Genomic DNA, 26,274 nt, shown 5'->3' with positions numbered 1-26,274 from the left:
CTGGGGGGGCACAAGAAGTTGGGAGGGGACACAGCCGGGACAGCTGACCCCAACTGACCCAAGGGATATTCCAGACCATATGATGTCATGCTCAGTATATAAAGCTGGGGGAAGAAGGAAGGAAGAGGGATACGTTCGGCATTATGGTGTTTTGTCTTCCCAAGTAACCGTTATGCGTGATGGAGCCCTGCTTTCCTGGAGATGGCTGAACACCTGCCTGCCGATGGGAAGTGGTGAATGAGGTCCTTGTTTTGCTTTGCTTGCGTGTGTGGCTTTTGCTTTACCTATTAAACTGTTTTTATCTCAGCCAACAAGTTTTCTCATTTTTACTCTTCCAATTCTCTCCCCCATCCCACCAGGGGGAAGTGAGCGAGCAGCTTGGTGGTGCTTAGTTTCTGGCTGGGATTAAACCACAACACATGTAAAATCAAAAAGAAGTAATTGCTAAATTCTTTCTAGGGCAAAATGGTAAGTCAGGTTCCGATTAAAATTGCTTAGGAAATACTTTTTCTGAGAAATATATGTATCTTAGAGACACTGCTGAAAACTGAAATAATGTGAAATACTTCAGGCATTCTTCTTTTGGTTTAAAGAATTAGTTGTAGTTTTAAACAGTAGCAGAACACTGTACCTAGCAGTCATGTTGCCTGGAATATCACAGCCTCAGAACTCCCAGAAATTAAGGAAGTTACATGATCATATCACAGAAAGCCACGTTCTCAATAGCTTATAGTATGTTATGACTGGACATATATTGTATATTTGCTGTTTAAATAAGCTTATTTTTCTTCTCTTTAATGTCTGCCATACAGACTCCATAGTTCTTCCTTCATTTGATGCTCCAGCATATATTACCCTGGCAAAAAGATAACTAGTATCAACTGTAAACCTTATTCTGTATCAAAATGGTATAGAACAAGTGGAGGAAATATCTGCAATATAGTCAATGAAGAGTATTGGCTGTCTTCATGCCCTAAGCTCTCAATAGTTGGACTGGGTTTCTTTAGAAGGTTTCATAGCCCAGCATATTTATTCTGAGGCATCAGAGCAAGAGCTAGCCCAGGTGAATGTCAGGCTACAGAAGGACAAAACTCAGGATACTGTTAAGTCTGTTGTACATTGACTGATTCTCTTTAAGCTCAGCATTTAAAGCTCAAATCAAACAAATTCAATTTTTAAAGGTGTTGTATTCTGTAAGGGTGTTAATGTTCTGCTTCCTATGTGTAGCAAACCATTCAAGCTGAACATTGCAAGCAGTGTTGTGTTGTAGAAATACAGCAATGCATCTGAAACGGACACTAAAACCCATCAAATGTAGTACAGGTTGAGTCAGGGAGAAATAGATTAATATCTAAGTTTTTGTCTTGAGTTACATTCAGTGATGATACATAAAAATTATTTTATGATCTAGTCATGACTAAGCTTAATGGCCATTATCAAATGTGAATTGCCATGAGAGGTTGGATCACTTCATTGTCTAGCTTTGGTGTGACCAAACTGAGTCTCTGAAGCCTCACGTGACTCGTGAGCAGTTTAAGTGTCTTAATTCTCCATTCTGAGAAGTTCAGGACCTACAACTATAATTATGGTTTACCTACTGGATCAGTAGATTCTTCTAAAAATTTACCAAGTGTGTAAAAATGATATACCTAGAGTTAAATCTATATTAATTAAAATAGAAAAAAACCCTAGTTGTCTATATTGTTAGAACTTTAATTTGTTACATTCACTTTTTTTCATGAAATGCTATTCATCTTGTCTGCTTTCCAGCTAATGGCATCTGTGCAACTGTCAAGTGAGAATTAGTTCACATGGGTCTGGGTTATTATTACCTTCCTAGAATGTACTGAATGAACTTACCTCCACAGCTTTCCAAATGGGGCTTTGACCTCTTTTACATCAACATTAACAGCAATATCAAAGAATCAAAGACTGATGCTTTTATCTCTGTTCTGTATCAGTGAATACTTATCATTGGTTGTCATGGCTTTTATTTTAATAATAAACATTTTGACCACTTTTTCAGTACTTCAACAGATAAGACTGCTGATGCTGTGATACGGTAATATAATTAAAAGGGATCAAACTAATTTCTAAATTCCCAAAGAGATTGTTTCATACACCCTTACGGAAATTGTGAAGGTCTGAAGACTGTGGAGTGCAGTGTTGTGCAGGAGCACAGAGCAAGGACAGATGCTGGGAGCAGTATAGTCACATTAATGCAGGATTTGTCCCAGCCTAGCTCATCTAAGAAGCCTGAGTGGGATGTTGCACAACTGTGGCAATCTTGCATCTAGTGAGGTACCGAGCTAGAAGAGTACAATTAAACCGATGGCCTGGGGAGCCTGGAGACCATACTTTCCCACCTTACATGTGTAGAGAGCTCGGTGTTTCTGAATCTAAACTGCTGCCAGCACCTCTATTTGGGAAGAGCAAGAGGGGCCCCGGGTGTTTGGAGACATGCCTCCTAAAGAACGTGCACAACCCAGCACAACGTTAGGACTGCTGTTGGCAGCCCCATGCAGGTGTGGGGCACAATCCCAACACTGAAATGTGGTTCCTGTGGCTGTGTTTGACTGTAATGTTTACTGTATAGTTTGACTTGAAGTACCTCTACACTGTGCTGTAGAGCAAATTCTGTATTTTGTGATTGATCAGCAACAAGTAAAACCGTGCTTCAGTGAGCCTTCAAAAGCTTTTGTCTCTCTTTGTTCATTAGTTGTAGTCCTCAGAACCCTCTGTGTAAAACACTGAAAAAATGGTAACGTCTTTACTGTGTTAGATTCTCGACTTGAGGTGCTGCTTTATGCCTTCATCTGCATCAAAAGCTAAAAGCATCGCATCAAAACTTGCATTCACTTGTTGCAGTGGTTTCATGATGGCTAAATAAACTCTACAAAAGCTCTGTGGAGTCACACCAGGCGCGTTAGGGAAGCAGCTACTGCACGCTGGAACTGGCACATCAAGTCTTTGAAGACGGTAGGTGTTCTCGGCATGGCTGTAAGAACAGAAAAGGCTGTTGATATTTAGTAAAAAGGAAATGTTATTTAAGGTAGGCCCTGCTCCGATTTGTGTGCTGCGTAGCTGCTGCTAGTAGGGTCACACGTATATTCAGAGGTGCAAACTGTCAAGGCACATGAGGGCATGTCCGTGTCAGCTCGTGAGAAGATAATGAATTTGCAAAGAAGACATTAGCTACACTAGGCATTGTTGGCACAGTTTTGTGTCAGAACTCAGAAGAGGCCTAAAGCCTGGAACAAGTGGGAAAGACTGCCATCCTCAAGCAGACTTGGGTAAAAATGGGGAATACGGCCCTCGTGGCAGTGCGATGGTAGGTGAGATACCACAGGGACTGTACAGGAGCCCTGTGGTTGAGGGGACCACAGCATCCTCTGCGAAACGAGCTGCGAGGGTTACCATATGGCCTGCCTGATTTGCACTGATTTGTTTATTCTCTTTGTACTGTTAAAGTTTAAACTCTGCTAAATGGTGTGATTGTTTGGGTTAACTGTGGTTTTGTCTTTCAGCACTTCAGGTTGCAAGAGATTACTTAGAATAAAGAAGCAGAGCTGAGATTTCCAAAGGGAATTAGGTGCCTCACTCCTCTAGGCCATGCTATAAATGCCAGTCGAGAAATGAATTAATGATACGCTGCGAGAGTTGTATCATGGAAAATATGCACAGTAAATGATTTTTGCTTTGGGAAGTATTTACCTCATGCTGTTAGGAGTATATAGACAGCATATTATCTCCATTTGTTTTAATGCCCATTTGTCTTAATTATTAATGTGAATTTGAGCTGCCTTCTTCGTTGCATTTAAAAGCAAATCACCCCAAGTTCAGAAGTTCACTGCACATGCCCAAAACTTTCTTTTTCTCAAGAGCTTAAACCAAACTTCAGTGATCTTAGTCATGTTCTGCTTGACCAAATACTGACCTTCCTCTGCAGTAGAAAGACATTTAAGCCTGTTTTCTGAAATTAAATCAAATTCTTGTAATCCAATGAGGTTTACAACTGCTCAAGTCTAGTCAGATTCATATATGTTTAAAGTGAGACAGGTTCATATGGTGTTTGTTTTTCTTGAGCTAAGGCTGTATATAGCATTTGGGATTAAGTTGAAAATCTGTGTGTTTCACAAATGTCATCAGAGTACGTGTGTAAAAATACTCCCAATATTTCTAAAACAATATCTAGATATTATTATTTAATACTCATTGCCAAAGGTTTCTCTGTATTCTGCTATACGCCACATTTTCTGAAAGTATGTATGCTGTCATGGCTAATAAGTATTCCTCAGTGAATAGTGTGACAGTAAGTGAAGCGTGAATATTGAGACTTGCCATATCATGCATGCCAAGTTCCTATATGTCCCAACTGCTGTGAGACAAAACATGCTATTATGTTTTAGACACAAAGCCATATTGTATGAAATTCTATCCTGTCACATACTGAAGGAGGTGTATTTAAAAATAAAATCTTTTTTTCTTTAGTTCTTTTTGTTAACTTTTCTGTATTAGGTATTTAACTACTGAACCCCATCAGAAAATTCAGCCTTTGTCCCTACTGAGGAATCATGTTTCAAACTTACATCAGACAAATTGTTCATGTTTTAAGGAGGATATTTTAAAGAGGCTATTGGCAAAAAAAAAAAAAAGGAAAGAAACAAAACCAAATGTTCCAACGTTCCAGACCGCTGAGGTTATGCACTAAATGGGTTTCTCCAAAAATTTCTGATGCAGTAGATATAATTGAAATACATGATCATACAGTGCATTTTTCGTAAGTAAAAGAATAGCTTGTCTTTAAACAAAGCAGCAAAATTAGTCATGCATTCCACTAAGGCATCAATTTTAAGGCTGACAACATTAGAAGCCCACATGCATATACCTTTTGCAATGTCCACTGATTTCCAGAAGTGACCGTCGCAGAAGACATGGGTTTTGGAGAAGAATTTTTTCATTGCTGTGCAAAGCTCTGTAAACAAAGCTAGAACTTTGATGTAGAACTTTAAAGATACAGCTGAGCCTAGCTAAAAGTGAAGATTTGATCCATGAGTTACTTGGATGATCTTCTTCGGCCTGTATTACACAGAAGGTGAGACTTGATTGTTATGGTCCCTTCTGAGTTTAAAATCTATAGATGCTTGGGAACATAATACTAATAATGTAGCAACTGGAATCTTCAAAGCACTGTAGAAACAAGTAACATCCCCCCTCCCAGCACTACTCAGAGTATTATCAGGGCAGGTGAATGTGATAATTATAGCAGACTGAACTATTTTTGCAGACTGTGCAATGAATTTAGTCTTTTTTCTATTTATTAACCAGTTCTAATTTTGACTGATTTATTCACAACTGTTTCATTAGTTGATGTGATTATGTTGCAGCCCTAGATATTTTTGTTCATTTTATATTGTATTAATGTATAATCTGCTGATTATTTGATACTTATCTTTGGTTTTTTGATTGATCTCAGTAAACAGGTCTCTCTTCTGTTTCTAAACTGGGAAGATGACTTTGGCTTCCTAAACTGTTGCTACTCAAAATATTTTCAATTTATATTAGTTAATCTGATTGTCTTGCTAAAAAAATTCTTAGCGGTATGCCAGGTACATTGGTGACCATTAATACAGTCAAAATGTCAGCACTACTCTGTTCAAGAGCACCAAGGAACTAGGGTGTCATCATCCATAATTTCACCTGCAGTTCAGAATTCGTTAATATTTGAATGGTCTTTTCTTTTGCTTTGCCTTACTTAATTAGCGTCTTCACTTTACCTATGGGTCAGCTAAGGAATGGCACAATTCTCATATCGGAGGGTAATATTTCACTACTTACTTAAGTGACCTCATTTTTCTGACTTAACAGTAGCTTTCCTTCAAGACAGAGCAAGTTTACTATGGCTCCTAAAAAGGATGCAGCTACCTCTGTGGGGAAAAAAAATATGTTGGTGAAATGATTTGCCAGGACCTCTGAACAAATAATTGGTGCAGGTCGGATTAGGACACAAGGCAGGCTGCACAGGCTCAATATAATCACCAGTCCATGGAAATTTTGGACGTGTAGAAGAATTAATACCAATTCTCCCTGAATATTTACCCCTTCCCTTTCCTTTTCATTGTTAAGAATAGCTTTTTCTCCTGGTATTTTGCCGTGTTCTGTAATGAACTTTCCTGTAATTTTCACAAAAGTTTAATGAAACAATTTCTACAATCTGGTAGTTTAAGGAGTCTGGAATTAATCTAATATATAATCTAATTTATAGGCAATGACTGTTTCATTCAAGATGCCTTTATTTTGTCATGAACTGAAAATGAAAACAGAAGCAATTAGGCCCATCAGAAACACTGGAGTTCAGCGTCTGTTTAACCTGGAAAGGCAATTCCAAATCCTAATCCAGGGAATTCTGTAAGATTATGGTTGATGAGAAATAATGCCCTGAAGTGGTCAGCACTTCTGGGCAGTTCATCCCTGGGTAATTTCTGGACAAATATCCTGCCAGTTCTCAAGAAGAGATCAGATAGGCACAGTATTCAGAAATTCCTATCTAGCATACAGTTGCTAGAAATTAAAAAGACAGCCAGTGGCATATTTTTTGAATCATTACAATTATCAGCATATCATACATATGTCAGCACATAATTTAGTAGAGATGCTTTTGACTTCTAATATTTTTTTTTTCACACTGAGTGTAGTATGGGCATGACAAAAAGTTGTGTCTATGACATTTGTGAGTTTAAAGTTCTCACTGTAATAACAATTTTTTTTTTCATTTAGTGTTTTCAGTGTTTGTTCTTTGTTGTAGAGATAGTTTTCACCTGTGCATACACTGATCTGTATAGCTTATGCCATGTCAGCCCAATAAAAGAGTAACTGTTTAATCCACCTTCCCTGAATGGCTTTCCAGCAAGTCAGCTTCAGCTGAACAAAAATGAACATTTGCATGAAACATGCTGTGGGATTATTGATTTTAAAGGATAACACAATCTTTTTCAAATACTGCAGTATTTTGGACTGCATTCTACTTTACCTGTTTTGGGAAACCAGTGCATTGAAAAATAGGAGACCTTTTATACACTTTGGCATTTTTACCTGATGAGATCTTTACTGAGCAAAGGCATGGCTGAATTTACAAAGTTACCTACTAATAATAGCAGCACAATGTCAACAAGATTCAGCACCTCTTTTCTGACTACATACTAGAATAAGTCTGGTGGCTTTGGAAATTTTAGAAGGCGGCTGCAAAGCCATGTCTTGCTGATTACCATTTTACTCTCTCTCCTCCAAATCTATTATTTTTAGTTTATATTTTCTTATCATATTCCCAAGCATATAGCTCCCAGTAAAACAATGAGTTTTCTTAGACTTCCCTAGGTACCTTAGAAAAGATAATTCACTTACAATTTAATGTTTACATTCCATTAACACCTGATGAAGAGTCAACCCCCTGTATGTGAATATATGAAAAAATAAGAAGTCAGTACTTCCCAAAAGACAAATGTCTTTATGAAACATGATGCATATGTTGCATGTTAAGTGTCATTGGATTTTAAAATTTGATACTTGACAAAGTTGTATGAATACTGCTGTTATTTTAAGCTTGGATTTCATGGGTTTAGATAGTAGTAACCATTTGTTTCCAGCACTGTAAATTTTCAGTCTGTCAGTATGCTCAATAAAATGTAAATGGAAGAATCAAAACAGTTGCTTTCAAGATGCTGTTGCTTATGATCTTTTAGCATACTAGGCAGGGCACATGTGATATGGTATATTATATGCTCTATATTTGTAAAATTTGTATGAATTTTGAGCTATCAATCCAGAAGTAATTAATTGACTCCCTAACCTGAGGAATATCTCTCCTGGTAGTGCTCCCAAATAGACTTTGTCTTTATCCTGGCTAGCAAGACTCAGTGTTTCAACTGTGCTGGCTGCATATGGAATTAGTAAACAGAATAATGAGACTGTTTTTCAGAAAAACCTTCTTGTTTGTGTTACAGGCTGAGCTATGTGAATCACGCAGAAGATCTAGCCTCCAAACTACTCCAGTGTTTCCCAAAGAACAGATTGTCAGCACAGGCGGCCCTGAGCCATGAGTATTTCAGTGATCTGCCCCCACGGCTATGGGAGTTAACTGATAGTGAGTATAACCACCTCCGAAGTGATTAAAAAGAAAGACGCTAGTTCATACAGATGCATGTGTGTATGCTAACCCTCACATGCAGACAGCTTCATGGACATACACAGCCACACACAAAATACGTGAGTGCAATTGTGTAGCTTGAAATTACAGAGTTAGCTTGACACAGGACAAAATGGATTTTTTTTTTTTTTTTTTTTTGCTATCTCTGCTCTGCAGTCTGCAGCCAGCTATCTTTGTATTTGATTATGTGTGCAGCCAAGAGAATTATCTGAATTGTCATAAAGCAAAAGGAAAAATACAATTTACATATTTAGTGCTTTTCACTTTATAACATACAGTACTTCTTAACTAGCTGCAGCATACAGGATAAAAATCCAGCCGTGTTTGATTCACAGAATCTCTATCTGTTATAACAGTAACCTTTAAGAAAGGACTCGGCATTTGGAAGTCTGAAAAACACAAAGTAGACAATCAGTTAATTTGCTGAATTAGACTGTGTTAGAAGAGGATGGCAGATGATGTTATTAACTAAGAATGCTTTCAGCATTTACATACATCTTTTTATTTCTTTTATTAAACAAAATGCATTCCAGTTGACTTGGCAGAAATGTTCCTATCATCATGTATGCTGTCAATTATCTCTTTAATAATTGTGAATCATTTATATCATACATGTCCATATCTTTTTCCAGTGTTAAAAGCACACTACTATTTATTCTGGGGAAAAATATTATCATGCATATTTTTGATTCAGAGAAGGTTCTGTTATTAAAAATAGGTTTCACAGGGGAATAACAATCAGCATTTTGCTTTAACTCAACGTGGTGAAGAGAAGCATGCTTGCATTAGAACAGTGTACGTTATTTTCTGCTTTCAAACATGCATCCATTAGCAAAAGATCTAAATCCAGTACTTCGAGGCAAAAAGTTCAGAGATGCAACAATGACGTGTGTGTGTGTAACTATGGCTGATTTAAAAGTTTGCTTGTAAAAACTGAGGTCCCTTTCTGAATATTAATCCACAACAGATTCTGTTTACATCAGTGTCAGTATGAAAACTTTTGTCTTCCAAAAATTTATCTTTTCTATCCTCAACAGCTGTAGTAGTCACATTTTGAGCTCATTCTGTGGCCTAAGTACCCTACTCCTGACTCTGCTCTGAATAGCACTCTCCCATTTGTAGAATATGAACGTTAAAATCAAACCAGCACCATTAATTTTTGTCCATCACCAGCTCTGTCATAGACCATGTCCTTGCTCTGCAAAAAGATTCCCAGTTTCCTCCTCTGCCATGCTAACATACCACTCAGTTTGCTGGCTGCGGTACTTTATAAGATGAAAATTCAAAGGATGCAGTGTAAATTAAAGATGCTGTTGAAAGTCTGCCTTTGCTGAAACTGATGCAAAAAGAGGTTCATTTCTTCAGGACTAATGAAACATCAAGAATGCCAGTTCATTTATCCTTTTTCCACTAAATGGAAAACAAAAATCACTCTGCAGTGGTGACATCTCAATCCTTCTGACTGTGTGATTTAGTCTAGCCAGGATTTTGAATTCTGAATTCTGCAGTAGTACTTTTCTGTTAATATGGACTTATTACCCACTTGCCACTTAGTTTATCAGTCAGTGGTTAAATCCAGTTCTATCAGTGAAGTAAATGCCTACACATTATCACTCTGCAGCAGGCTGCCAACAGAGACAGTCTTGTCCTAGTCATTAACAAGCACAATGTATGCAGAACACCAGAGGGGAATTAAAACCACAAAAAATACCTCAGGGTGGTATTTTTAATATGAGAATTTAATTTGTAATTTCACAGATTAAGAATTTTGGCTGCATTAATCCTTTTATCAGCTCACAGCAGGTTATTTGCAGAAGCATAACCATAAGGCGATATTCATTGGCAGAAACACGTCTTTGCATAACGTTAAACATCAGGAGCAGTGAAACCTTTTGAAGGGGGGAGAATAAAGATGAAAAATCATTATATTTTAAAGCAAGGTTCTTCTAAATGCCTCCAGTAAAATTTTGAGTTACAGAAAGACTATTTCTGTGTCTAGTAGATAATCATTATGAAGCATAAATCCAGATGCAAGAAAGGACAATTCCAGTATCAAATACTACAATCATTTCTATTTAGTATGACTTGGATATACTTGTAAACATATTTACAAAACAAAGAAGTCATATACTTTGGAGAGTTGGGAAAATGTTTACTGTGTAGTGAAATTACCAGTTTTCGTGATTCTAGTTCTCTGGGTTAATATTTTACGATGAGAAACACTTGCTGTTGATAGTTAATTAAATGTAGGTATAAACACATTGTGTCTTTATGCACAACAGAAGTGTCTGTACACACAAAATCTACTGCCTCCTAATCAAGACACCACTGCAATTTTGTAAATCTCTGTAGTGAATAGTATTCATCATGGAATATATTTTGTCCACCTTGGTCCTAGTGCTGAATTGCAAATTTGGGGATTTAGCACTAAAAACCAAGGAAAGACTCACAGGTGAGGAGAAAGAAAAAGAGAAGGGGAAAAAAGTCAGTCAAATGATTCTCCATCAGAAAATACTGTTCCTTTGGAATCACAGTATTTCATGAAAGTATGGTGACTCTGCCTACATTGAAAAAGTAAAAAAGAAGTATTTCACTTTCTCTTCTTGTTTTGACTTTAGTACTAAGTGTTTATATTCTATGTAATATTTTACAGGATAAAATTTTAATCTTGTGTTTTATTTTAAAAATGTGTGCAAAATGAGTTTATGTGAGAAGCAAAATTTTGATTTTTTTATTTGGCTTGGTTTCAAGTCAAGGCATCATTTCAATTGGGTTGGAAGTTCAATTTCCAGATAAGCTCTGTCTAACATCTAACCACTTTCATTTTTTAAAAATAGTACATTAAAAAGGTAAGAGTTGTGCAGTTCTGCTGAAAACATACTGTCTGGGAATACAATACAATTTATGATGCAACATAGACTTCATTCATCTCACACCTGAGCAGTAATCTATAGATTAACCCCTTTTACTAAATATGTGTACTTGTTATTTTCTATTGAAAAAAAACCCCAGTCCTCCCCCTTTTCTGCTTTCATATTTGAGAGCTCATATTGATTTATTTGCATAGAATATATGCCATTCATAATGTATGTTACCAAGGATAGCAGAATCTCAAAAGCAGGCTGAGATGTCAAAAATACAGTGGGAAGATCTTGTGCACAAAACAATAGCCAGGTCTTTTAAAGACTTAAAGATGGAAGAGTAGCTCCAAAAACTTACAGCTATGCTAAAACAAAGAAAACTGTTACGGCTCCAATCAGTTCTTTAAACAGTCTATTAACATTTCCTCTTGCAACCATGCAGTGGCATATTCAAGGATATTTTTATATGGACACTTGTTCTCAGACGGTATTAAGAGTCAGTGGTTTTCCCCCAATAGTTTGAGGCATCCTAAGTAAAAATAAGTTTTCATATCATCAATGTGTGAATCCTTAACTATTTGCAGTTTGATCCCTGTGATTAATATTATCATGTCTACTAGTAATTATTTGCCTGGTGTTACATGGTTTTTCTAGCTCATGCAGAAGGGGATTGCTTTATGTAAAAGCTTTTTGAGTTGTTAGGATATTTTTAACAAGCCTATTTGTCTTTAACAGTTAATAAAATGAAGTCAAACAAAATAGCTCAGTTCTACTGGCATCAAGATTCTGAAGATGTACTATGTGATGTCAAATTATTGAAAACCTTGCTGCATTTTTTCACATTCTTATTTAGTTCTGAATGCTCTCAGAGCAGAAATTTTAAAATGGAAAACATGAATTATATAGTGGTACACAGGACAAATAAACACACACAACTGGGAACAGGTTTTTTTAGAGGCATGCCGCTAGGAATGTTGTCATCATAGAGCTTCCATCATAATGCATGCAGCTTCTTTCCATTCAGAATATTTACAGTGCTTACTTGCATAAATAGTGGTATATGTAAAAGCTGTATATATTTACTCAGTGTTGTGTTTGCCATATGTATTAACTAATTATTTTTAAATTACTGCTTTTGCGGGAAAAAAATCAAAGTTTCTAAACTGACACTCTTTTTTGCAGTGTCTTCTATTTTTACGGTACCGAATGTAAGATTACAGCCAGAGACTGGAGAAAGCATGAGAGTCTTTGGAAAAAACAATAGTTATGGCAAAGGTGTATCAAACAGCAAACACTGAAGAATACCTATGTTCACAACTGAAAATGCAGGTAAGGCATGATTATTGGAAAGTATATCTTTGAAAATACTCTTTACTTTACTTCTCTTTAGAGGAAACAAAATATAAAATTCAACTGCACATTTCTTAAATTGCTCATGTTCAGGCAGATAATCTGGTTTTGCAGTTTAATGGTCAATATAAGGAGTGTAAGTTCCTGGCCTTGGGGGCAGGATCAGTGTCACTGACAGGTTGAAAATATTGCAGGAGTTGGTGCCAGCAGATTAAACATTAGGTTGCCTTTAATTTGGACTGATGTTTTTTTGCCCTGGTAAGATATGGAGAGATAAAATACCTCTTGCCAGTTCTGTTGTTGAACTTTGGGGCAAGGACAAGAAATGATTCATTTAGTAGGTTTGGTAGCCCTCATAGCAGAAGGATGTTCTTGATGGAAACAGAGGTGCTGTCATGTTAATGAATTTGATCTATGTCACTGGATCTACTAGAACTGGTTTTGTTCTTGGATGGCTTTCAGTCAATACCCCATCTTTTTAACCATAGTTATTCAGCAGTGAAATAGTGTGTAATATGACTTCAGGTATCCTAAGAGTACAACAGAACCTGGGAAGGGCAGGTGAGTAGAGAGGCTACTTACCAAATTACAGTAGGGGAATGGTGGTTGTTATATCATGGCATTAACTCTCTTCTGCCCATATGCATCACCCCAGTGTTTGTTCAGTGGGATTCACCACTTGACAGACTTTTCCAGATTAGCAGTATTCCTTTATATAGCTGCTTTGCTTAGTATGCTTCTCTAAATAGTTTCATACCACAGTGTTTCACAAAATACCCAAAGTGCAGATTAGTTTCATTCAAAAATCCAGGCCTGCCTTTTTTTTTTTTTAAATTCGCGGTTGCTTTTGCGCAGTAAGTCCATTATAACCGCTTGTTATGGAAGTTCTAGGAGCTGAGATAAATGCGCATGCTGCTCGTGTACCTATTCGAAGGTATAGTCTCATATAAGCGTGGTTGACATTCTCATTAAGTCTGTCTTTAACGAAGTCTGCTTGTTACAATATTAGATATAACTTTAATGAATTATATTCGGTTTACTGTTTTATGTTTATGCGCAATTTTTTTTTAACCCTGTAATGTTATGGAGGCTGTTTGCCTGACAGACAGCAACTACTGAAAAACTGAAATGAATAGATTTTGGTCTTGACAGCCTGCCCCAATTTTTGCACAAGCTCTTCACCAGCAAACCATTTAAGATTTTCTAATGTCAGAAATGAGGCTGCCTCAGAGCAGTCTGTTTACATCTTTATTGACAAGTTAATCCCTACTTTTTCCTGGGGCTGTGTCCCTGCAGACATCTCTTCAACCTTGTCTGTTCTAACGTGACATATCATCCATCTAAAGTAAATTTAGAATGTGCCCATCTGTGCTAAAGACCTTTTGTGTGGAAGCTTACATAAAGAATCTCATTTCTCATGTACAGAATCTCCTTTCTGTTGCTTCCAAACAAATGTAATTTTTCATTTATACAATATGCAGTAGGAAGTTTGTATTTGCAAATGAGCATGTAAAATAGCACAAAAAAGAACCATTTGATCGTTCTTACTGAATATCTATTTAAGCGGATACAAATGACTTTTTAAAATTTTCTATGTAAGCAGAAAGAGAGCGCCACATGTACGTTTGACGTACATTGCTGTACTGTTATGGCTACTCAACCACAGCTCTAATACAGAACAGCACCTTTCATTGTGTAAGATCTGGAGCCACTTAACAAATGTTAAGTTGTGACATGTATACATTATTGATTACAGTTTTCCATCATGGCTTGGGACTTTGTTGTGTTAGGTGCTTACAGTGCAGTAGCATAACAGTTCCTGGTTGTAGTATTTGACTTGTGATATAAGATGGGGGGCAGCAGATAATACTGGAAGAGTGTTAGTACCAAACAGAAGTCCTCTTAATTGTAAAATGTAGAGAGCTGTGCATTAATGAGATGAAACTAGAATAGCAGGGGAGACAGGAGAAATGTGGACATGGAAACTGGACCTGGGTGAGGAATTGTTAGGATGGGTGGAAACCTTTAAAGGGATGAGACCACCAAGCAAGAGGAAATAAGAGTCATCATGGAGAGTGAAAGGAGTTGGGAAAAAAGACTGCAGTTTTGATAATTGTGAAAAGGAGGTCTGGTGAAGGCTTAATCTGAATAGCAGGTGGCTGTGATTTTAAGCAGTAGAGCAGTGACTGGCAAGTAGGATGTTCAGTCAGTAAAATGGATGAGTTAGGAGCTGAGTCAGTTATTCTAGTGGAAGACTGGAGCTGCAGTAAGCAGGATAGTAGCATTAAGAAAGGGATATTTATTGCGAGATATTCAGTTAAAGCCTCCATTCACAAGGCTCAGTGAAGCAAAAAGATGCATGAAAAGCAAAAAGATGACAGTAGCTCGCCAGGGCCCTGAAGTTAACAGGTAAGCGAGACAAGTAGAGTTAGAGGGATAGAGGCAAACAGTACAAGCTGTTAAAATGTCAACGAGCACAATCAGATAACGTTACAGCTAGTGTGGATAAAGGAAAATTTAAAAGTGCCAATATTGCAAGGAAATAGATCAGATTATGAAAAAAACAGAGGCAAACAAATACTTATAGCTCATCTCGTGGACAAGGCAGGTATATATGTGCTTTACCCATCTTCTTGAATTGACTTTATGCATATATAGAGATGGTAGGAAAGTTAGGAAGGGCTGGAATTTTGAAGTATTCCAATATCCATCAGGAAGCCGTGAAAGAGAAAGATTTGTAGATAGGTGCTCTCTAAATCCTCTGATGTGTGTGCAGGGGAATGGTTCTATTTTTTATATATTTTATGTATTTTTATGCATTTATACATTGTAAAGGAATTTATTAGAAGACACACACAAAAAACCCAAACACGGAACCATCTTCAGCCACCTCCAGAACCTCGATGGTGTTGAAGGAAATTCTAGTCTTGTGTCTAGTCCTTCCTTCCAAGTGTTCCTAATTTCCTTTTTTCAGGGTAGAATAGGAAATAAAGTTGAGAGTGCCAACAAAGAAGCTGTGCCAAATCTTGCTGTGATAATTTAAGAAATTATCACCTCCTGCTGTTCTCTCCACAAGCTTGCCAGATGTTACTGCCCTAATAGTGCACCCACTGAATTAAATCCACTTTTCTTTAGGGTTTGGAAAGCAAAGAGACTGGGCTTGCCCAGGAGTGGCTGCGACATGGGCAAACATCATCACCTGCCAACTTTGGAAGCAGCAATTTCTGGCAGATTGGTGAAGGAAAGGAGCAAAAGGCAGTAACTTTGTAAATGGCTCCATATCATTTGTTAGAGCTCATCTGCTGCCCTCAGAAATAGCTGCAAGGAGCAGCTGAAGAAATTGGTGCATCTCTGAGAATTTCTACTATCTTTAAAATATTGTAGTGCTTCAGCTGCCTGTCTGCAGCATAGCTGCTTACAAATCCAAAAAACTCCTTGAAATGGCAGTAACCTAGGACATGTTTCTGAAAACCTAGATAATCCCTGTCAGGCTTGGACTACTAATAGGGTCTCTGTGGACTACCCTGTGTCATTGTCTTGGGCTCCAAGAGAGAGACAACGCATTATTTCAGTGCCCATGGGGAAAGAGCTGACATTTGAAGTTACCAAGGTCAATGTTGAGACTGCTCCCTACTGGAGAAAATTAGCAAATATGTGGTAATGAACTCCATTTCACATAAGAATCTGTCAGCAGTGAGTTAGGTGGGGCCTTTGGGGGAGTAAGGAAAGAAACCTTTGGCCATATCCAAGCATCTTTAAAGCTTTGTGATAAAGCAAAACATTTTTATTTTCTGCCTGATGGTTTTCACTGATATTTTTTTCCCCATGGGCACGAAGCATCTCTGTGGAAGCATTCCCCATCTCTACATATATTGTTGAGACATATTGTATACTATATTCACCCATCTCTACAGATACTGCTTTACCAAGGCAAGAATGGACCACAAGAAACTCTAGAGCTGAGTTTTCCTTTGGCCGGTGGAATACATGGCTAGAGCTTGCTCCTCTCTGGAAAAGGATGAGTCAAATTGTAATTGAAAAGACAAGGCATTACCTGATATCAGATAGCACGCAATGTTTTCTCGTGGTGATTTATAATCTCCGGTTCCCATTGGTGGACCAGAGACACGAAATGTGTTTCTGGCCTATTGTCTGCTTCCCGGAGCCGGCAGGGACAGCTTCATTCAGGATGGTAGCACCATATGCTTTTAAAGTATTTAACCTGTGTTACCATAATGAGATCCCCTGGCTTTCTAAATCTCTTTGACAATTCACTGGAGCAAAACAAAAAGTGGTCTTTATTTGTATTGCTTCACCACACGCACATCCATCCGAGCAATCCTGAATTTCAATTGCAGGATGCTGAACTCTTTCTTCTGTGTCCGTTTAAGCCAGCAACTGACACCACCCCAGCCAATCGAAGGGACGATGGCGTCATTCAGGTCACCTCAGCTGCGTAAAACAGAATAAAGCTGAAGAGGTGACAGTTACCACTATACTGGCAGAAAGTGCTAGTTACTAATTTGGTTGCTTGTGACCAGGGGTGTTCAGCAGCACAGAACTGTTAGGTAAAATTACCTTTTTCTCTTTGCTAGCTAGAGAGGTGACTGTTGTTGCATCCCCATCCAAATAGTTTTATTTTTGTTTTTCATCTTCAGTTTTACATTTATGAATTGTGTAAGAGTGCCTCTTCAGCAGTGCTGTGTGGGAACATGATTTTTGCCTGCTTTGCCCTAGTCAAGCTGCAGGGAAGCTGTGGTCCAGCAGTGTGTGTGTCCAGCAGTCAGTATTGAAAAGTCATTCTCATTCACTACTCCCCTGCATTTACTCTTTACTGGGTATCCCAGTGTTGCTGAATCGCTGTGGAAAACCGTATACTGTGCTTCTAAGTCTTCATCTCTCCAGCTTCAGGGGATAAAACTGTAGTAATTACAGTGGAGAAAGGTCTGAATAAAAGAGGATTCTGGACTGAGTTACTGTATGTCACCTAGATTTTGTCATTGTTGATTTAATCAAAAGCTGAAAGTAGCCAGTAGTGCTTTATAGGTGTGAGATCTTGAAATTCAGTGTAAACCCAGCTTGAGAGAGAAGAGCAGACCTAGAAACGCACAGCAGTGAACAGTTTCATTTTTTAAATGCACTTCTTTTTTTTAATAGATGGATTCAAATAGATGTGTACAAACAGTCATTGTGCTGCTGCAGTTGAAAAGATGGAAGCCTAAGCACTGAAGATGGGAGGTTTAAATTTCTCTTGCATCTTTTAGTGCCAGACAATGTCTATACATGAATGTTGAGGGTCAGTTTAATTATTTAACTAATACTGGATTTGCATAAATTGGCTTTCGTGAAAAGGCTAATAAGATGCAGTTGTGGTGGGCAGCTGAAAGCAATTTGGGTTTGAGTCTAGTAATGACAGTACTAAACAGAGTTGAAATTGTAACATCAGTTTTGTAAAATGTTAAATTAGTATTAAGCTGTGAAAGATAACTGCAGGATCCAAGATATTTTTTGGCGCTCTCATACTTTTAGGGCCATTATTTTCGTATGTTAACAACATAATGGTTTTATGAGACTGTTCCAGCTGTGCTTTACTTCATATCAAAGAGTAAGATCACCACACTGATAGAATATGCCCTAAATTTAACACACAAGGGAAAAACTCCAGGCATTGGACTACATTCTCCTCTTGATATATAAGAATTTATTATCTTGTTCCTATTAGTCTAAAATGAGTTATAGACTGATTTTTGCCCTCTATTCAGCCATCAAGAAAATCCCCCTGTATTCAGTAGACTGTGTGGAGGGTGGAATGGACTGAGCAAGTAGCTGGCCAGTGCAAGGCTGTCTTCATCTAAACCGCCCATCTCACTTAAGTGACACATTGGGACTGAGGGTGGAGCAACTGTCCATACAGAAGTCCATCAGGCCCCCCAGTATGCCACAGTAAAGGGAACCCACCACCCCATCAAGGAGTTCATGGCACATAAAAATATGTTTAATGGTGTTCCTGTGTCAGTACTGTAGTAGCTCGGCTTGTCTGTTGTCATGTGAGATACACTGTCACTGAATTGCACTCAGTATAAGTAGTGGAATACACAGTCTCATGGCTTTCATGATAAAAATCCTTATTCAGAGTTGGTAAGCTAATGCATAGAGGTATGGAAAGTGAATCGGTGAAGGACACCCTGTGGTCTTGCTAAGCTAGCTGAACACCAGTGCTGAAAGCCTGTCCAGTCTGTAGACTGAAAGACCAAGACAGCATCTATGCCTGGAAGTGAGTAGATGGAAATAAGTAAGCATGAACAGGATTTCCAAAATCATGGACAGGATTCTGGGAGGAGAAGTACTTTAGGAGTTTCTTTCAGGATGAAGGAAGAAGGAGGAAAGAAAGGAAGCAGGACAGAGAGGGGAGGACTCACATTTATTGTTACATACTGTACTTGATAGGACAAGTATTTCAAACCTCCACAGCTAGGAAACATTGATGTCTTCCTTGCAATTATATACTCCATGTTATTCTGTGTGAAATTAGTGGCTACATACTTATTGGCCTGATTTTTTTTTTTCAAGTTGCAATGTTTTGTGGCCAAATCAGCTGCAGAGCTCGCAGAAGAAAAAAGAGGCGTTACTACTGTCACGGATAACTTTTGTCAAGGGACAATATCCTATTTTCTTGTACCATTGCATAGTCTGGAGCCTATTTTCAGTTCATTTCTAATGCGTGATAACTTGCCTTCAGCACTGTGAAGATTCATTTTCAAATAATTTTTAGTGTAGAGGTTTTTAATTTAACAGTCACTTATGCTGTAAGAAAGATATTAGTGATATTTGCATGAATGCATGTGCTCAGTTGTAGCACTGTTTATCTGTGTTTCCAGTTTGTTTGTTCTTAAATTTAGGAGACGGAAGGTGGAATCCTCTGTGCCATAAGTGCACTGTATTGTATTATTAATATTAGGATAGCAAGCGATTCCCACTAGACGGTCTTTGTGGTCTGTTGATGCTTTAAGAAGTGTCTAGGCATGAAAGGCTGTTTGAGTTGCAGTGGGCTGATAGTCTGGGAAGACATTTGAATGCAGAGAGGACAATGTATAAATGACAATGACTGGGAGGGAGGCAAAAGCGGGTCTAAACTATTCTCCCATGGACAGTCACCTCTCCTTTAGGATTATTTCCTCACGTGACTCCTCGGTTAGGCTTTGTCTAAGAGGAAAAGTGGAACCACTGAAGGGGAGAAACTGAGGTTTCCAGACAAAGCAGAGGCTTCCAGTGCTGACACACGGCCCGTAACCCAGAGAGACAGCAAAGCTAATGAGAGGCATCGCCTCTCAGGCATCATTTGCAGCATTCAGAATTACCAGAACATTTTACTTTCAGCCAAATTGTAAACAAAAAATGAATTTTAGTAATGCCATATACCAGAATTGTTTCCGTGGAGAGAGAGAGCTTTGTGTTGCTATTTTGAGCCTGTAGTTTACATTGCCTGATTCTCTATGAAACAAAGAAACTAAACCAGCCACTGCAAAATTGGCTCTGAAGGCAACACCCATTAAAGTAAATGTGCACTGAATACTCCTAGTTGTGGGGAGATTCTTGCCTAAAAACGCAGCAATAGTTTACAACTCAGTTAATGAAAATACATTCATTTATTCTGTCCATAATCTGGGATGCGGGTGGATGGGCTTCCCACATGCTCCTATTGTTAATTGCTATGAAAAGTCTGAGGAGGAAAACCCCCAAAATTCAGGAAAAAATACTAAATTCTCCAGTAAAAATCTGTAATATAGAAGAATAGCACTGAAACAGTATCTTCGGATATTTTAAGAAGCGGAAACAGGATTGGGTATTTCCATAATTTTGTGGTCTTGTTATAATTATTAAAGTTGTTTTGGACCATACATGTATTTTGAATTAGTAATTATGGGTGATCATTCTCTGCCATTAGTACCTAGCTATTAATTCTGTACAGCCATTTCTGTAACTGTCTTTTGATGTTAATATAAAGACTGATTGTGCATGATATTTTCTGGCAGGTATATTGTAGCAATACAGTCACAGCATGTAATATCATGGTATAAGCCTTTTTATTTAAGTTTTCTCCCTGAATTTTTTATTGTACAATTGCTTTTAATACCTCCCTTGTTCAGTATGTGCATTGCATGTGTATTAAAATCCAGTTAGCTTACAGTCCACCTGCTAAGTTTGATTAAGAACAAAACTAGTTACCTGAAGGCAAAGAAAATCTACACAATTAAATCTGTCCTTCTGTGCTTGAAAGATTCAGCAGTAAGTAATCTGTCACATCATAAAATGAAGAAAATCAAAACAACTGAGTCATTATCATGACTCTGCTTGGTTTCAGCCCACAAAGTCACATCTAGACTATGTAGATACCATATTTGTTGTTTTATGTATCTGTGTACAGACACTTGTAAATACAGAGGTGTAAATGTTGCCAGCATTTAAATTAGGTTAAAAATGCTATTTATGGCTTGCATCAACAACAAAAAAATATTCATAATCATCCCTAGGTGAAGACACTCATTTAACGAGCTTACAGCTCCTAATTAATTCTGTAAAGAACACCATTTGGCAGAGCAGAATTATGAGGTTTGCATATTGATGGTGGCAGGGAAAAATATATCTCTTTTCTATTTATATGGTAAAATTAACTTGTGTTCTTCAGAAAATGGCACATCTCGGAGGTATTGCTCTCAAAATGATCTCAGGGTGGAAAGAAATCAGTAATTACAGCACTAGGCATTCAGTTCTGTCCTAATTTTCCCACCAGTTTTTCAATGTTTCAGCTGCCTCGGAGACTTAAAGTACTCTCATTAGGTAGCTGCAGAGGCTGCCTGCTTGCCTACTCCATCACTCTCTCCCTAGCTTTCTCTCTCGCTCCCCCTCTCTTGCTCTCCCCTTTTTTTCCCCTCCTGCCTTGGGAGTGACTGTGAAGATCATTTGCTGGCATGATTGGCAGGTTAGAGCATTCGATCAGATGAGTTCCTCTTAGTGCAGGTCAAAAAGGCTAGTTAGCAGGAGCTGTCGAAAAATGCCAGCAGCATTCGAAATGGGAAATGTCATGACTTCGAGGCAGGGGGTGCCACCTGGAACAGAAAGCCCCCAGCTCATTAGCAAGTTACAGGATGCAAGCTTAACTGGAGGGAGCAGAGGAGGAAAGATAATACCCAATAGGGAAAATTATTGTGAAGTGGAATTGATTTCATGTATAATTTGTTTATCACTAGAGGGGACAAATGCTGTCCTCCTGACATGTGCGGAGGAGTGTGGACTATGAATGAAGCAACTTAGCATAATCTCCAGGTTGAGTTCTGGATTTAAAGAATGCCAACTTCTTTCTTCCCAACTGTGGAAATGATCAGGTCATGTTATATTAATTAAACCTGACATACTCTCAAATGGTTTATCTGGGCAATTTTAGCAATTTAACAGAACGTGGTAGATACGGGCTGCATTCATTATTAACACGGGGCAGTGTTTTGTCTTCTGGATGCAATGGGGTTGGGGTTTTTTTGCAAGCTGCTGTTGTAAAAAGACATGTTTCTGTTGCAAGTTGAATTGTAACAGAGCTCATTTTTAATGCTTAGTCAGGCTACATAAAATCAGAATGCAATTTCAGTTGCATGATATAATTTCATTTCCAGGAAAAACTACATACCCTTAGAAAGTATGAATTTAAAAATAAATAAAGCATTTAGGTCTAGTGTATAAAATTTAATCTGAAATGAAGACTACAGGGTCTGCTGCCTGTCATAGACTTAAAGAATGGTTACATAAAAGATCAGCATTACAAAATGCTTACTCTTCTCTGAGACATTCTGTAGTGGTAAAATTGCAGGCAAACTCTTCATCCCAGGCAGTTTAGCTAGTCCCTGTCTGTTAATGTTGCTAACTGTTCATTTGCTTCGCTGGTCTGTATTTTCGTATAAAAGGCATATTGCATATCAGTAGAAATGAACTGCACAGGTTTCTTTCCCCCACACTGTTTTTTTAGAAATGTTAAGAAAATAAGATGGGATCATGGTACCTTCTGGAGTCTTTTATCATGGTATCTTTGTGAGGCTTTGAGTGTAGCTCTGCTCCTCCTGAAGACAATGGGAGAATGCCATAGATTTCAATGGGAGTAGGGCTGGCTCCCTTATCAAAACTAACGTAGACACAACAATGCCATCTCAGGCTGAGTAAATGAGATTTAAAGGCTGCAAGCTGTTCGTGAAGAATGATTTTGCAAACTATATCTCTTCTTGTTAAGGAATTTTGTCTTTTATATATTAAACATGTACTTCTCTCAGAAGTTTGCAGCTCATGTTTGAGCAGTCTCTTGGTTGAACGGTGAGGAATGTTTGCTTAGTGTTCAGATCCTTGATTTTTTTTCAGCTTTCATTTTCTTTCATCCGTCAAAGTTTTAAAGTTGGTAATGGAGTAGCCAGGGTTTGCTTTATTGAGTTAACCACAGGCTGTTGAATTTCCCTTTCTCCACCTAATGTGAATCAGAATCAGATTTTTTAAAAGGACTTTCTTAATCAAAATATTTGTACAGAGACTTACAGATGAGTGTTTTCTGTTTTGTATTTCAGATAAAAAGCTCAGCGTTAACAATCTGCTAGTTTGCCAAAAAGAAGAGTTACTAAAGCACTGTAAACACAGGCATTCTTTACCTTTAAGATAACTTTTTAGTGCAAAGTTCTTTCAGATAGGCACTGTGAATATTGGCTGCCATAGTCTGTGCTAATGAATGCACAGGCTCAGTCCTTTGCAAAGTTCAATAAAGAGAGCAGAATATCAGAATAAAAATATCCTCTATGCAGATTCCTTGGGAGAATTTCTCCCACCTTGGGAAGCATTCCAGATGCCCAACTACTATTTAAGTAAAAAAATGGAAATTAGTTTGAGAAGTTCAGAAGGTTTTTGTTACTCAGTTTCTGCCATGGTGCTTTGTTTGTGGGAGTGATACATGTTTAAATTATTTGAATGGAGTTTGAAAATTAGACCTCTATTGGGAAAAGAGAGCAAGCTGTCTGGGAAATCTCCAAGTCCATTAGCTCAATGGAATAAGGACAAGGATCAGTAAGCACTGGACAGACCTGCTAGATTTTAACCCTGAGATATATTTGAGGGACCTGTGCTGGCTATAGTGTCTATCTGCATCTGGCAGGAGCTGCTTGGACACAAGCAGAAGGATATTTTGGCTAGGAAGTCAGGCAAGTGCACGTAAGCTCTTTCCTAGGACTGAGTGTGACAGAGCTTAGTGACCTGTGCATGTCCTATGTTCGTGACCGAAGAAGTTACCACTCAGAATTAGAAAAAAAATTGTTAAACAACTAATATTTCCCACATATCTACATTTTCTGGAAAGTAAAAGAAGTGTAGCCTGCAACAAAAGAAAGGATTTAACCATTACTCGTCATTTCTTTTTTTTTAACCAGACAACTTCTTGGTTTTCAAAATTTCCTCAGTGTTTTCTCAGCTTCTAGGAACTTTATAATCCAAATGAGGACTAGCCAGGAAGGAATTAGTAAATGCCTTACTGTCCCTCAAACTTATTATTCCTGCAGTTGTTTGTCATTCACTCAAATCCTGACTTTTCTATCCTAAATTAATACTGTTGTGTTCCTTGACTTTCTAGGGAAGATAGGGCAGGAGCAGTGAGTGACAGAATCACGTATTCATCATCTGATTTGTACATCTTTTTTTTCTCCCCCAAATTTCTGAGAACTCACCGGAACTTGCTAGTGTGCATTCTGCGAAGTTACCCATCTTTGTGAATCACTTTTCAGCCAGGAAGAAGTTCTAACACATGGTCCATATTCCATGTCAGTGACTCCTTTTATCATTACTTGTGTGTAAAAACACTTGCTGTATGAATTGCCTATGTCTTTTTTGAGGGGTGGATGTGTAGAAAGTGTTGGAAAAATCCAGTGAGGCCTGAGGTCATCTAAACAACTCTATGTAATGTGAGCAGCTGTTGATGAAATGTGGTTCAGTCAGTAACATTTCAACTTTTATGTATTATATTTCAAATTAAATAGGGCAGTAGAAAACAATCCATAAGTTGAACCTAGGATTGGGCCATGCCATTTTTTTAGTGTGTGTCTGTAGTCCTTGACTTTGATAACATTCACTTTTTAATCTTCTTTTCCATCTGTGTTGTTAACACAGTGGGCTGCAGTAAACTGGTATCTCTCTCTCAAAAACCTTTTCTAAGACTTTGCCTCACCACTTCTTTTTTTTTTTTTTTTTTTTTTTTACTAAGTTCTATCCCTACATTAAGTATCCCACAAGCTTTTTACGTATATTACTAAGTTTTTAAGGAGGTATGTTTAGATAGATTGAGTCACATTGAAGATTTTTTGACCTGACCCTGTCAAAATCCTTGACCAGGAACTTTATGCATAAGTCTTGATTTTGATTTTCTTAGCAGATGGAGCATTGCTTTTGGATCATTAACCCTTGCCATATTTCCTTGGAGAACCTAAAAGCTGAGACTTGTGAATTTTCAAGTCCTGGACTTGCTCCTTTGTGTAGGCTGTACTCCTCACTCCCCAGAATCATCTCCAAACCTCACAGTTTTCTGGGAAACTACTGTACCAGCTTGTGTGATATCGAAAGTAGGAGTTTTACTAATAAGTCACAGCATTGCTTATGTCAGCAGATGGCAGGACGTAGTCATCTCTCCTTCTGCCAGACTCCTAAATGCAGGGTAGAGAAACTGTAGAACACCTGGGGATTCAGAAAGGTGTTTGAAATGTGCCTCAGTGGAGCAGAATGATTTAGAAATCTAAGTCTCTTTCTGTGAGTTACTGTGGAAGGCAGAGAGTAAATGCAACTCAGTCTGAATGCGTGGGTCCTTAAAGAAGCATAAGAGGTAGGAAAAACATCTCCAGCTGCAGGACTGTAGGAAGCAATGCTGCTCAATGCTGCAGGCAAAAAAGCAGGAGCTCCACCAGGTGAAATCTGCAAAGCTTCCTATCTATTAGGTGTTTCTCATGTATTTTATTTCCACAAAAACAAGCATAGTTTCTTGATAACATTGTGGAAGCATCAAAATTTTCAACTCATGTCTATTGAGAGAAGTTTTTACTAGATGTTCTGAATTCCTGTTGTTAATCCACTGTGTGTTGTGATCACAATAATGCACAGAAGTTAAACAAACACACCTCCCCCAAATCTCCTTCCCTAAGAAAACAAAAATCCCAGACCATGATGATAAAATGGTTCATTAAGATATCCAGCAACAGCTTGTCAGTTTGGCTCTTAGTGTGTTTTTGCCTGCCATTACAAACCACATTGATCCACATATTTGGTGTAGTCTAGAAGTAAAGGGAGGGGAAAAGGATTTTAGAAACATTTTTTACTCTTTAACATTAAGATTCATCTTCAAAAGGTGGTTGTACTCTAGTGTTTAAAGAAAAAAATTTACGAAGTCTTTTTATTCTAAAATATTCTACAAGTTTAAAGCAAAAGTAGTATAAGGGTATGTGCTACAGGTAGGTAAATGCTACTAAAAAGTGAAACCAGAATCATTAATATGTGAACATGAGTAAAATGAGTTGTTCCATGACCTTGTTGTCTGAAGCTTTGCCCTCTCTCTCCCTTCTCTCTCTCTTTGTTTATTAACTTTATTTCTTAGGTTACGCCTGAAACCTAGAATGTAAATTCTGTAGATCACAGGTTTTACTCACCTTACTCTTGGAAGGTCCTACTACATTTTGTGGCACTGGAAATATGCTGTATAATAGTAAGGAACCTCAGTGCTGTGTTTGGCCCTTTTGGCACAGTTGCTGAATTTGCAGGCCTGCCCCCCCCCCCCCCCCCCCCCCCCCCCCGCCCCCACCCCCC

General features: G+C 38.1%; 1 protein-coding gene across 2 annotated transcripts in view; it reads left to right on the top strand.

Annotated features, from left to right (window-relative positions):
- The window catches only part of CDK14 (cyclin-dependent kinase 14), a 255,308-nt gene that overhangs the window by 181,280 nt on the left and 47,754 nt on the right, over positions 1-26,274 (top strand). Inside the window, exons 12-13 of one of the 2 annotated variants that reach the window (XM_010573893.1) lie at positions 8,001-8,140; positions 12,247-12,393. In XM_010573893.1, the coding sequence (XP_010572195.1) occupies positions 8,001-8,140; positions 12,247-12,362 (256 nt within the window). In that variant the 3' untranslated portion in view covers positions 12,363-12,393. Of the gene's footprint in view, positions 1-8,000; positions 8,141-12,246; positions 12,394-26,274 lie in introns of those variants that run through there. The other variant, XM_010573966.1, reaches the window with a different exon arrangement.

Source organism: Haliaeetus leucocephalus, unplaced genomic scaffold (assembly GCF_000737465.1).
Source record: "Haliaeetus leucocephalus isolate CR32 unplaced genomic scaffold, Haliaeetus_leucocephalus-4.0 Scaffold0, whole genome shotgun sequence".
In the NCBI taxonomy this organism is placed as follows: domain Eukaryota; kingdom Metazoa; phylum Chordata; class Aves; order Accipitriformes; family Accipitridae; genus Haliaeetus; species Haliaeetus leucocephalus.
Note: the sequence above shows the minus strand (reverse complement) of the source record. Positions and strands in the feature narration are given on the sequence as shown.